The sequence below is a fragment of the Vidua chalybeata genome, chromosome 18, assembly GCF_026979565.1.
Source record: "Vidua chalybeata isolate OUT-0048 chromosome 18, bVidCha1 merged haplotype, whole genome shotgun sequence".
Classification (NCBI taxonomy): Eukaryota; Metazoa; Chordata; class Aves; order Passeriformes; family Viduidae; genus Vidua; species Vidua chalybeata.
In genome coordinates, this window is record NC_071547.1 from 8,960,708 (window position 1) to 8,974,432 (window position 13,725).

A 13,725-nucleotide genomic window follows, 5' to 3' on the forward strand; every position below is an offset into this window, starting at 1 on the left:
GACCTACACAATTCATTTCATCTTAGTTTCTCAACAGGTATATCCTATTTACTGCATCTCATTCAAATCCCTTTCTATGTATATAATTATTCCTACCTAAGATTTTCTTTGATGGTTGTTGTTGCTGTATTTGAGTTTTTCAAACATCAAACTTCACAACAATCTGTAATTAAGTTACTGCATTTTGCAAACAGAATAGAAGCATAGACACATGAATGCTGAAAACACACTCTAATTTTTAATATTCAAATATTGGTCTCCAAGTCCTGGCTTTTCAGGGACACTGGGATTTTGCAATTCGTCTGAAGTACAGCTGCTGTCTAATTACAGCTGAGAGTGTTAGCAGGATCACAAGCTCATTAGCTGAAGAAGTCAAAAAATAATGATCTTAAAAATAAGAACACATTATTTGTAGAGTATTTTTTTTGACAGATTAAAAGTGGCTGGCAGTTAAATTTCTGTAGTAATAATGTCTGTGGGATGTGTGGGTGCTGAACATTTACACAAGTGCTGGGCAATGTAGGAGACAAAACCTACAGAGAAGGAACTGACCAAGGGCATTGGGAAACAGACCCTGGGACAGGCTCAGCTCTGCTGAAGGGTGGGTCCCACAGTTTCTTCCTGTGCTCATTGTCCACACATTTTGAAAACTTTACAAGAAAGGACAAATGTATGGAACAATGCAGTTAAAGAAGCCCACTCAAAGCTGAATGCTGGCCTATAGTTATATCATGAAGAGGATGCTATAAATACAAAATATTTTTCCATTTTGCAACATTATTACTGCTGAACTAAGACTGTTGTAGTACTGTATTTCTACTCTTTAATAGGGGCCTTTCACTCAATATCCAACTCAAAGGACTGAATAAATTAGTAAGCATTGCAATAAAGTTATTTAATGCCAGATTTTTTCTTCTGTCAAAGACTATTAAAAGAAATTCTGAACACACACGAATTCAATTCTAAGAGAATATTCCACAACCTCTGAGGAAAACAATATGCCAAATGTTTCATCAACAATATCAAATATAACATTATATTAAACAATATTTATAAAAATGCAACTTCTATTGATACTTCTTTCAAGCCAGAAATTATGTGATTTGTCAGTACCAGTAAACAAAAAGTCCCACAAACAACTAACTTTGTTATATAAGTGTATATATATATATGTATATATATATAAGTACAGAACACTCAAAGAAGATTCATCACACTCATTCATCACTCTCATCACACAGTTGGCACAACAGCAGCACAAGTAAAATACATCCAACTGTATGAGTAAGTCTGGTTGAATATAAACATGAGATAAGCCTTAGTAATCGAGAGAAAATTTTCATTGTACCTCAAACTCATAAATTGTCATGAATTCTAATCCCACACCAAAACATAGCCAGAAGTGTTAGTAATATAAGTAAAATTGTGAAAGCATACTGGGTCAAATCTGTTCAGTGTTACATCATCCTTCTCCTTTATCTCCCTGAGAGGTATGACATAAGAAACTTGATAAGTAAACTACAAAGGACTTTAGTTGCTTTGAGAGGTTTCTAGAAATATAAAGTATGTAGTGTCAACAAGCATCAAAAGATTATTTAAAGCTAAGAAAACTGCAAGATGAATTGGGTGATGGAAGAAAGGAGGGGCACTGGGAGAAAACCTCCCTGAAACCTGGCTTGCAAGTTCATCAGCAAAAATATTAACTATTCTTCCATAAAAGAAAAGGAAGAAGAGAAAGGGAACACACCTTTTGACTTCAGTAACCCTGCAGAGCTATTACAAAGAGACCTCAACTCTTACACTTCTTTAATTTTGGATTTTTATTTGCCAGTCACTTAAACGGCCTTTGTGGCTTCCTGTGTGTCAGTGACAATGGTTCAGGTCCCTGCTGGACACCCTGTTCCTTGCTCTGTTCATTTGTTCCAGGGCAGCAGCAGCACAGCACTGCATGCTGGGCTGCAGAGAGCAAAAGGAGCTGGGTCCAGCCACGTCTCCATGCCAGGAAAAGGAGGCAGACCAGGCAGGCTCATTCCATCCATCCAACCCAGGTGGGGCTGCTCCCAGGTGAAACTCCACAGCAGCACACCTCAGTGTGTCTCACTGTTTGTTGGAAGCCATATGCTCCTCCATAAACTGCCCTGTTTTCCTACTGTAAGAGAAAACCTCTACCTTTGAACTTGTTCTGGGAGCAAGAATCAACTTGTGAAAATTCAGCTCAAGCAGTACTTCAACACAAAGCAAAAGCCAAAACAGCCACAAGAACTCAGCTGCACTGACCCGACACAGATCACCGATATAAAAAAGCTCTCATGTTAGCTACTTCATTAGTTCTTTTTTCAGAATTAGTAAATAACTCTCATCAAATCCTATTAGTCACTGACACCATTCAAGCATAACACCAAACAAGTAACATTCATCAGAACACAACTTCCACTCTGCTCCTTTTGCACAACAGCCAAGTCCTGCACAGCACACTGCTCTGCATCTCATGCTGCAGTATGAAAGTACAGCGTGAGTGACACACAAGATCCTGTCACCCTGCCCGGTGCTCTGTAACTACCCAGATTCCCTCCAGCTACCTATGCAACCTCTAGTCTAAGCTGCATTAAAGACAAGCCTGGAAATTCTACCCTTTTTAAAGCTTTATTGCAAAAAATACAAATAATCAGAATGTTCTACCGGTTATTACCTTCAAAAGAGATGCTGATGTCCCAGTTTTGGAGAGTTTTGTTACTGCAGACACTGAGGAGCCGTTTTCTGGTTTGGCTTTTTCACTTGTTTGAGCTTTATTTACTCCAGGCACTTTGGGCACTGAGCCAACACTCCTGCTTGCTTTCTTCATTCTGGGCTGTCTGTTTATGATGCATTTACAAACAAATCTACAAGCAGAAAGAAAGAGACTTTAAATATAAAATACGGATGAAAAGCAATGTCTTTTTTTATAATGTTCTATTTAAGACCAGAAATCCAGAAGAGCAGCAAAGACTACAAATTAGGGCCAAACAAAATGCATGCGACTGACCAATGTTTTTTGCCTTTTTCTAAAAGAGATTTTTGCTAAGGACTAAGCATTTCCTACAGCTCCACGCCAAATTATTTTATTTTTTTAAGTTCTCGTTCCACAAATGGCACTGAACTGAGAATATTTTATAAGTGACCCATGTTGCTGAGTTCACTCGTTAGCCAGCAAAAGAAAGGCTTATTAGGGAGCAATGTCTTCTATTTCTGACTGTGGGAAGGAAAACACACACTGTGGGAGTATTCAGGCATCAGTTTAACTACCAACAACATTGGAGCTGAGAAAAGATTACCACTAGCTCAGTAAAACAGCGGTCGTGGAGAAAAACTTACTGTACCAAAAATCCAAAGAAGTTGAAAAATACAGATTCCTTCAACTCAGTTATTGAAAATCACAATAATAAACACATGGAACTTCACAAAATTTAACACAAGTCGCGTGATTACGAGGATTATCTGCAGGAAGGAAGCCAAAGCAGCTCACTGGGTTCCACGGCCCGCAGTGAGGACTCTCCTGCAGCCTGGCCCAGCCTGCTGTCTCTGACAGCAGACAACTGCCAGCACTGCCATTCCACCCACAAGCACAGATCAAAGTCCAGAAAACAAAGCTGGCTTTATCCAAACCAGGAGCAGCCACAGCAGAAAACTGCAGGTATTACAACTACAGCAGCTGATTCCAAGGAAGCACAGACTAACAAGAGAACAGCCACAGAACAGCTATTACTTGAAGCATGGGCTACCAGAAAGACTAGACACAGCAGGATCTTCTCCTCCTGCAAGAGTGAGAGTTGGCAGCTGTTTTCTTCATCACCCCTGAGTCAGATGTCATGGGATGGAAGATTAAAAGGACATCTCCACTCCACTTTCAGTCTTAGGGACTCCAGGTGGAAGTAAGTGACCAGGTTTATCTGAGCCCAGTATCTCCCAGCTGACTGGAAACAGGAAACACGTCCGGTCATTTCCATCTCTTAAAAACTGAAGCATTTCAAAGGCACAAAAAGCAGACTGATGATTGTGTGCATGAGACATTTGACATAACAACACAGTGGTCAGAAGTACTAAATAATTTTAGCTAATAAAATTCACACTAAACCCTTATACACACTTTCCTTCTTTCTGAGCACCACCTCAGCTGCACACAAGTATATTTCAATTCTGACTTTGATAAAAGTCAGTAAAACTGCAGGAGTTTTGCCTCCTCAGATCCCTAAGTATTGTTAACAGAAGCAACAGGAAGCTTCATCTTAAGACACTGAAAATATTTGTTTATAGTTTCCAGATTCCCTTTAGCTCTGAAAGCTGCCATGAACAGACACAGAAAACTTTGTTTGCTGTCGCAGTTTCATCACCACAATGTCAAAAATGCACCAGTCCTGCCATATAGCTACAAGTAATCAGGACACTTTCACAGAAGACTAAATAACTGAGAGATAATTTGAAATGAGAGACTCCTTAGAAAACCAAAACCCAAACCAGAAAAGCCCCATGAAGGTAATATGCTTGCTATAATATTAAGTGGTACGACTGCCTACTAGGTTCCAGAAGCAGATGGTAACACTGGTTACCATCTAAGTTGCCACACTTCTATTTCTTGCCTTTTTCATCTTTAAGAGTCAAACACTTACTTGTGCTTTTGGTCTTATTCAACCTAAAACTCAAACTGAAAAATACTAAAGAGGGTAGAGTTCTTTATTAAAAGCGGCATCTTTACTATTGAGTGGTATTTTTGATGTTTTACAGACATAAATAAATTTTCCATAGCACACCTGAGGAATAACCAAATGAATTTTCAGAGCACAGCTTGTAGCAAAGCTGACTGCATTTAAAAAATTATCCCAAAGGAAAACTACACACCTGTGATAAATCCAGTCAGTCAGATGATCCCTTTTTGACAGCTCACCGAGTGAGAAGGCAGTGCTCTGAGGAGGGCTAGGGCACTGGCAGCGATATGACTGTGATACATTTGTGCAAAGCCTGACAACCTTGCCTGGCAATGTAGATAAAGCCGTGGCTCTGGCTGGCATGGAGACACCCAGCACTGGCTGTATGCAAGGCACATTTTTCACGTCTGCAGAGCACATTCATCAGCCCTGACACACCTTGCAAAGCCAGACACAGCACACACGAGCTTTGCATGCACAGTAAACACAGTTGGATCTGTTTATTACAGCAAGTAAGACAATAACATAACCCACTGGATGGATGGCCTCAAAGAGATGCAGGCTAACGTTACCTTTTACAGAACAAACCATTTATACTGGCATCAAGATATCTCAGGGGGTCAGCAGTGACAAGACTCTGTGAACTCAAATGTTTCTCATCCACGAGAAGTGTTCCTGAAAACATGCCACAGTGTTCAAAACATGCTTCAAAAATAGCAACTGCAAAGCAGAGATGGAAGCAAGCAAAACTCAACAATGTCAGCTAAGTATAATCCTCATGTTTCATCACAGCATTCCTTTAAAATACCCATATATTTGACACTCAAGACCAGTATTTTTGATTCACTGAAACTCAAAGGTAGAACCACATTTCCACAAAATTTAAAGACACATAGAGGACAAGAAGGCTTAGAGACCACTGTTCCTATTTTAATTCCAGATAAACTAAATCTTAGTAGTTACTTTCCTAATGAAAGAAGTTTACATCATTAGAATTTAAAAACTGAGAAAAATATACAAATGAGTCACACAAAATAAGAACAAAACATCAATTAGCATTACAGGTTCTAAAAGCAGCTGCTTACTAAGACTCCTGAAGTGAATTTATGGCCTCTCTGTGCCAATTTCTCCCCTCCTGCCTTCTCCAGGAAGGAAAAAGAAGATGGAGTTCCAGCACTGAAAACAGAAGACATCAATATTGTGGGACTGGAAGTAGAAAAAGCCCTGCTTCACCCAGTTTCTCAAAAGGCAGGTACGGCAGATAAAAACTACTTTTTGCTTCTGAAGAACACAACCACATTCCTTAGGAAGAAACAGTACTAAGAATCAACAATAATCTTGCCTCTGCCCAACCAATTTATTGGTAAAGAAAATTTACCAATAAATTAAAAAATAAATAATAAAACACTCTCTAACCAAAGGAAGCTTTCTGAAGAGTAACATACAGCATTAACCATTCAAACGAGAACTAAAATATTATTTCACTATTGTTTTAAAAAGAAAATACTGCATATAAAACTGTATTTTATATTTTGCCCTAGGGAGAGAGAAAGAATTACTGAAGACTTCCTTTCCCTTTATACACACTTCCTCCTCCTCCTCAAACAAAAAAAAAAAAAAAAAAGGAAAAAAAAAAAGCCACTACTAAAGAAAATACTCATCAACACGCACAAGACGTTACTGGAAAGCATTTGATTAATGATAGCACAAACAGTATCAATTAATCAAAATGGAAAAAAGCCAAAACAGCACCAAAATATCAGATGAAAGACTGCATTCCTAAACTAAACTGTAACTATTCCCTCTAACCTGTATCCTTTCCCAGCCGTCTCTCTCTCCACAGCACACATAGTCCAGGAAACAGGAGAACTTGCTCAGGAGTGCTCTCCCTGCTCTGGTGGAGGCATGTGAAACCAGTCCTGTGCTTTATACCAGCTGCAAACACAACTGCATAAATAATAATTTAAAACTGTTTTGCCCAATAGCATGGCTCTGCTCCTGACTGTAAACTGATATGATACATCCAGCCAGCCAACATGCAATGCTTTCAGCATTACTCTTCAGAACCCCGAGCACTAAAGCAGGGCAGGGAGGGGATGATTCTTTACTGTGATTATTTTAATCTCATCCATTATTTAATATGCTTGTTTATGCTAATATTGCTGTCACAAAAGTAAAGAGTAGTACAGAATACAGAATATAGTTTCCTGTGCCTGGAAGACAATAGAGGGTTAAGCAACAAAAGTATTGAGAGGCATTAAGCAGTTCTACCTACTAAAAATTGTGAATTATTAATAAAATTATAAATAATCTGAGAATTATCTTTTAAGAGATTTTAAAAAAACAGAAGCAAACAATCATTGAAATCTGAGAATACTAAGCACTTTGGGAAAATCAAATACCCAAGTTACAGAAGAAATTGCTCACATCTAAGAACAATACTCAGTACACTTTCCCTCTCTATTTGCACAAATTCTTTGGTTTTGATATATTTAGGCTGACAACTTTGCCCAAATAATTAGGGAATGACGTTTTCAGGTCACTTATACAGTCCCAAAAGTCAGAAAAGCAAAGAGATTATAAAATACAGCCTCATCAAGCCCCTGTAAAACACAGATACAGAACTTCCCCAAGTCTCTGCACAGACACAGCACAGACACCAAAAAGCTTCATATCTGGAATACAAAATAAGCTATCTAGAAAGAGACACAGCTCTCTACACTTTTAACTTTCAGCCTGCAAGCTGCACAAGCACTCTACAACAATGTCTCTTACTCAATAATTCCAAAAACATGATATATAAACCACTGGATTCCAGCAGCCCACAGCAAATAGTGCATTTCTTTTATTGCTTAAGATCAAGACATCAGTTTTAGTGACTTGAAAGTTTGCTGATGCTAGCAGGTAATTTAAGACACCAAGGATAACAGGAGAGTCCATGGAAACACAAAGACCCTTCTGAGACTAACTGGACAATAAAAACAGCAAACAAAACTAAATAGAGGTAAACACAAACACATCTATCTCTGGGGGAAAGCAACCTCAGCTTTAAACATAAATGTGCTCTCAGTGTATCAATACTGCTCAGCAAGACTACAGCATTCTGATTCACAGCTTCATTTAACTATCAGTACAGTGTTTGGAGTAAGGAAAAGAAAAAAAGCAAAGCAATTTTAGAAATTATTAAAGAAATGGACAAAGAATGAACCATAAAACACAAATATCACATTCAACAATCAATTTTTTGCCCATCTACCAACACTTCAATTGCTATGTGCAGTTCTTCTCTCAACCTAAAAAAAAAAACCAAAAACTTTTTTTTTACAGATCTTAAAATGATCCAGCAAGGGACAAAACTAAGATCAAAGATATATAATAGCTCCCATGAGACATCTCACAGAGAACATGACAAAATCCTACCAAATCTGGAATGGCATCGAGAAGCAGACTGGGAGTGGCTGTTAATCATCTCTTCCAGTACTAAAACTAAAGACCAGCAAATTAATTTATAGCCAGGTTCAAAATAAAAAAAGTGAGCTGTATTTTTAATGTATATTGTGTGAGGACATGGGGAGATTGGCCATGCACAATGTACAGAAATTTCCTAATGGCTGTTAAACATCTGAGCACAAAGGGCTCAGAAACCCCTCTGAACCAAAACTAACTTCAAGGTGGGAGAGCATTCAGGGTAGGAGGGAAGACTTTGGGTTTGGGTTTCTTCCTAAGGCATCTGCCCACAGCTGCAGGTGGGAAGGAGCTCCAGGTGGGCTGGATCCCTGTGCCAGTGTGGGCACACACTTGTGCTGCAAGGAGAATACACAACTGTGCATTGCAGTTCAATACAGATGGAGCACAGGGGGCTGCACTCCTCCAACAATGGCTGCAGGGAGTCATTTTGAGAGAAAAGACCTTTCTATTTCTTTCGGTCTTAAAAATTCTGAAGAGCCTTTACAGTTTTGCATTACAAGTTGTGGAATTACAAAAATGGGAATTCTGCATTTAAGTTATGCTATCCACCCACTATTTTCAAGCTGCATTTGCTGTTGCTACTTCTCTTTCAAACAGAAGGGAGGAAAGACCAGAGCTTTGGGCAAGAACTGGCTGTTGCACACCTCAATTTCTTTACTCCTTCTTTGGAGAAAACTTCAGAGCTGTAGCTGCTGCAAGCGATGTGTAACCGTTGCAATACTTAACATTCCAGACAAGTGACAGGAACATTTACAGAACTCCTGAACTCACAAACTGTGCTCTAAAGGCCCTTTCATAGCAAAATTAAATTATGTAGCCTTGTTTTCAAGCTCCTATTTCAAACAACTGCTATTTCAAACCAGCACCAAGGAAAGAAAAAATAACTGTTCATCAACTAGCATGGAAAAACTGTTCAACAGGGAAGGGCAACACTGTCTATAACTTGGTCTCAGCATGAGCTTCTACACTGCCTGCAGCTTCAGAAGACTTTTTAAATTATAGCTTCGAAAAACAGAATAAAAGACCAGATAAATCCATACCTTGCTGGTATCCATCGTTGAGCTGATTACAAAACATTCTATGTCAGCTCAGTACCCTTAAGATGCCCATTAACTACAGCTGCTCACAGTCCAGATCAAAACACCATCCATGTTACTTACTATTAAGTAGGGTTTGTTTCCTTGGTGTTGAAAATACAGGTAATTTGGTTACACTGTCATTTTTCACTCCTTTTGGTAAATTTCACAGTTGCATCCAAACGTTAAGCTACACACTAAGAGATGAGGCAGCATATATCTATTTCCTGGGTAGCAATTGCACTTCCATGTCAGATTTTACATGCTTGAACAAACAGCAGACATGTCAACCTTCCCCATAAAGCCTTGGGTTAGTATTCTGATAAAACAGAGCTAACTCCTACCTTGACACTTGTTTTCCAGGAAAATAAAAAAAATTAACACACAAATTTTCCCAGCCAAACGACTGGCCAGCTTTAAGCACAAACCCCAGTAATCTAAAAAGTGATACCGGATCAGTTAACTCCATTAACTGGAAGTGCTCTTACCTGTTATTCCAAGCATACTCTAAAGCGTTACTCCAAAAATCAATACCTTCCAGTTACAAAGGTGTATTTAGTGTCCTATAACCTTAAGCATATGCTGTATTCCTCACACAACAACCAAAGTCCACTGGTAGAATGCTTACTGTGTTAATTGCTGTGATTCCTACAGCCATGAGTCCTACTGACAAACACACACGTGGAAATTCCCCTGACAATGCCTGGCAGTACTTTCAAAACCAGTCCTGTCAATTTGAAAACCAACAGCACAACAAAAGGTGTAGAACCAACACTACAGCTTCCTTCCCTTTCAAAATGACTGGCTCAGCATACAACATTTCACTGCAATGTTCTCTCTCCAGCACAGCTGTTCCCAGAAGTGCTGCCTCAAACAGGCGATCAGTGGTGACCTCCTCCCTTTGGTCCAGTGTAAATGTTGTCAGCTGAACTCAGGTATCAACAACTGCTGCAAAGGCTTCTGCTGCATCAAGTTCCCAGGGAGGAGTAAGGCAGGCAACAGCCAGGGGCCCATCGCAGGAAGGGGACAGAGAAAGGACGTGCAAAGAGCCATTTCAGGAGGCAGACCAGTGGCTCCCAGCCCACGTGTGCTACAGGTAAAACCTGTAAGAGAAGTGATTAACTTTGACTAGGTCTCATGCTCATCCAAAACACTCCACCAGATCTTCAGTTCATGCAAAACCCAAACACTCCAAGTCCCGATACCAGGATGGTTATGATGATAGATCTGTTCTTACCAGCAGTTGATTAATTCTCAGCTAGAGGACTTTCTATTGCCTGGACGTCTGGAACTGGGAGGTGTCTGGGTGTTCGCCATGTCCACTTCACCACCAACCTGGTCTGACAACATTCTTGAAGGCATTGCAACAAAAAAGTCCCAGAGAACAGAAGAAGCAATAAAGAGATGCATCACCTGAGGACCTTCCCAGGCCCCAGGTGCTTACAGCTCTGGGATTCCCAAGCCCAGAAGGACCATCCTGGTCTCAGATGCACCAAGCAAATGGCCTGAACGGGAATAGCTCATGCACCAGTCAATCTTGCTAAGGCTGGGGGAGGGAAGTGCCTGCTGGGGGTTTGCTTAAGTTAGCCATGAAAATAACTTAATTGTACCTTGCCACCTAAAGAGGCAGTCCCACCCCTTCCTCGGTCCTCTCCCTTCTCTCCATTCTAGAGATCACAGCTCATTTTTGATGAGTTGGTCTTTCAGACAGATCAGGACTGATCTGACTCACCTTTTAATTGCTAGATACTATGCAAAGGAAGCAGCGGGACTGGGAACTGGGAACTAGAAGGAAGTCTCATCCTTTCACAGATGGTGTAGCCCCAAATTTGTTTTAATTCAGTTTCAGGCTATTGGCCGCTCAGCAACAGCCCTGCTTTAAATGAACCTCTTACTGCCCACCACCAAACCTCCAACACTCTCCAAGCCACACTCATCCAGGGCACAGATGAACTGTGTTATTTTTACGCTATCACCACGTGACAAAGCAGGGCACTGAGGGGTCTGAAGCCTGGCTATCTGCAGATTTCAATTCTGGCCCACATCTTTCCTCACCTCCAAGATCTGTCAACAGCACACTCATTACATAGTTTAAAGGCTTCAGGTTTGGCAGACAGAGCAGAGACAGAGCCACATGCAAATCCTTCCTAACTACTCTGGTATCACTAAGGGAGGAGCAGTTACCGGCCCCAGCATGGAAGCTCAAGGACATAAATTTGAGTCATATGGAAGAAAAGTCCTTGCGACAGGATGGAGAGGTTCCCATCTACTGGTAATTTTTTACTTCCCCAGGGAAAAGACTGGGGAAGACTATTTCTCTTCCAAACTTTATTCCAAGCCTTCCAGAAAAGGGTGAATCACCAGCCAGTTTCTGGAGCCGCTGTTCCCTGGGACAGTTTGGTTGCTGGAGCAATGCAGGATTCTACACGGGAGAAAGCCTGGGAAAGCACTAAAAACCCAGCACAGCATCCCAAGCTGATGGAGCTGTTGATGTGCTGATATCCTCATGGAAAGACAAGTGTACTTTCCACTGTGAGACACTTTTAAGGTATTTCTTTGAAAAGCTTCTAGATCTCCAGGTTTCCTGGCAAGCCTTTGATGTGTGACTGAAGGCCTTAGAATAGTTTTTCCTCCAGAAAAATGCAGTCTTTCTATTAAAAAAAGGCTCTACTGAAGTCTATTTCTTTTCCTTCAAATATCCTTTCTATTACAACACTAACGTCCATAACTGATAGATTTAATTTTCTTCTGTCGAGAGACACTATTTTTTACAGGTGTGTGCATCAGAAAGATTTTCAGGAAACTGTCAAGAAGTTTTTGTAAGAAGAATTTGTATGACTTCATGTTTTTAACACAGCAAATGTAGTCCTGAATATGAAACAAAGTAGACTGAAATTTCATCTGCACACTTGGATCTACACCCTTTAAAATGTCTTCACTATTTTTCCTGAGTTTTCACAAACAGAATTTACATTGTTTACAGTAATATCTATCCCAGCGAACTATCAAAACCTTCAGAGAACAGGATGATGGCACCTCTAAACTTTTCCAAAGTCACAGGCACACCCATGCTGCAGGTTGAGGAAACCCTCTCCTGTAGTTTCGTAAAAAACTAGGAAGAACAGCAACAGTAATGGGGGAAAAGTTTATGTCACAAAGTTTTCATTTTAACACATTAATTCTTGATGACCTCAGTATAGTTCAATCCAATGATATTGCCACATTCAAGGGTGCATCTCATATTTACAAATCCTAAATCAAGAATAATTTGATGACAACAACTACCAACAATGTATGGATTTAAGAAGTTCATAATTTCCAAAAGAGATATTAATTGTCCATCTCATGTAAGCAAGTGCAGATACAAAGCAGCTTTGCATGATTCTGTCACTGAAAGGAAAGAAGGTTCTTTTTTTTTTTTTGTCACAGAAAGAAAGAAAAACAAAACTAAAACATCAAGTGTACACAGTTACTCAGATTTGTGGAAGAAATCATGTCTATAAAAGTAGCTTTAGTTTTCCTTTTCTCTTCCAGAAAAGCCTATATTCCTTCAGGGACTTGAAGGAAGTATTTGCCATTAACCATTTAAAGTGCTGGTCACTTGTAAGGGAAGAGCAAATTGAAACAGGCAAGACCATTGTCTGAAAAGACACTGCACAGCAGATGCTACTTTAAATGCACACCCATTATCAACCCTCAATGTCATTTACTTTGCTAAATAAAAGAAAATTTTAGCTCAGTATAATCTGGTAACTCAGTAAAAAGAAAAAAAAAAAAGAAAAAAAAAAAGAAAAAATCCTAAGGCTAAACAGAGAGAGTCAAGCTTTAGTAGATCATTTTTATAAACTTGCCCATGTCACTTAAGACCTGTCCATACAAAGACAGCCAACATTCTAGCAGTGAAATACATTGAAGCATTTCAATGCTTGAATACTCTCCAGCACCAACCCTCACACAGTAAGGAAATTCTGCAGCCGAAGCTTCAAGAAGGCTCCATCTGCCAAAACCACTGTGTGCTTTTAATTAAGAACATCCACAGAAATGCATTAAGAAGAGCACAGAAAGTTTCAGGGAGCGGTAAGAACGCCAGCACCCTGGTCATGCTTCCCACCCACCTCTGCAGATCCCACAGAAAGTCACTACTCACTGCAGCTAACTGTGCAGAGCACGGAACCCACACTGGCTAAATGACCAAAGTCAAGGATCCAAAATATACAAATACTTTCAGACTGATGTCATTCAGTACATCACTCGAGTACTTCAACTCTACCTTAATTCTTTTTTACTATTATTTAAATACTACATGTTAGGTGCTCAGTTTATTTTCCTGAATAAATCTGCATATCTAACAATTAGTTGCAGCCAGTCATCACCTTGGCTCCATTCTGGCACACAGCGATGGAAAATAAAATTTATGCAAGATTTATCTTTCAAAAATGTCAAACCAAGTTCTGAAGTAAGTAAAAACTTGTTATTTAGTCTCCTGAAATTTTGCTTTAGTG

The 13,725-nt window shown here is 39.7% G+C and overlaps 1 protein-coding gene across 3 annotated transcripts in view; it reads right to left on the bottom strand.

Annotated features, from left to right (window-relative positions):
- Nucleotides 1-13,725, bottom strand: part of SPECC1L (sperm antigen with calponin homology and coiled-coil domains 1 like) — an 85,175-nt gene that overhangs the window by 68,412 nt on the left and 3,038 nt on the right. For all 3 annotated transcript variants that reach the window (XM_053959037.1, XM_053959036.1, XM_053959035.1), the window contains exon 2: nt 2,690-2,879. In XM_053959037.1, the coding sequence (XP_053815012.1) occupies nt 2,690-2,842 (153 nt within the window). In that variant the 5' untranslated portion in view covers nt 2,843-2,879. The remainder of the gene's footprint in view (nt 1-2,689; nt 2,880-13,725) is intronic.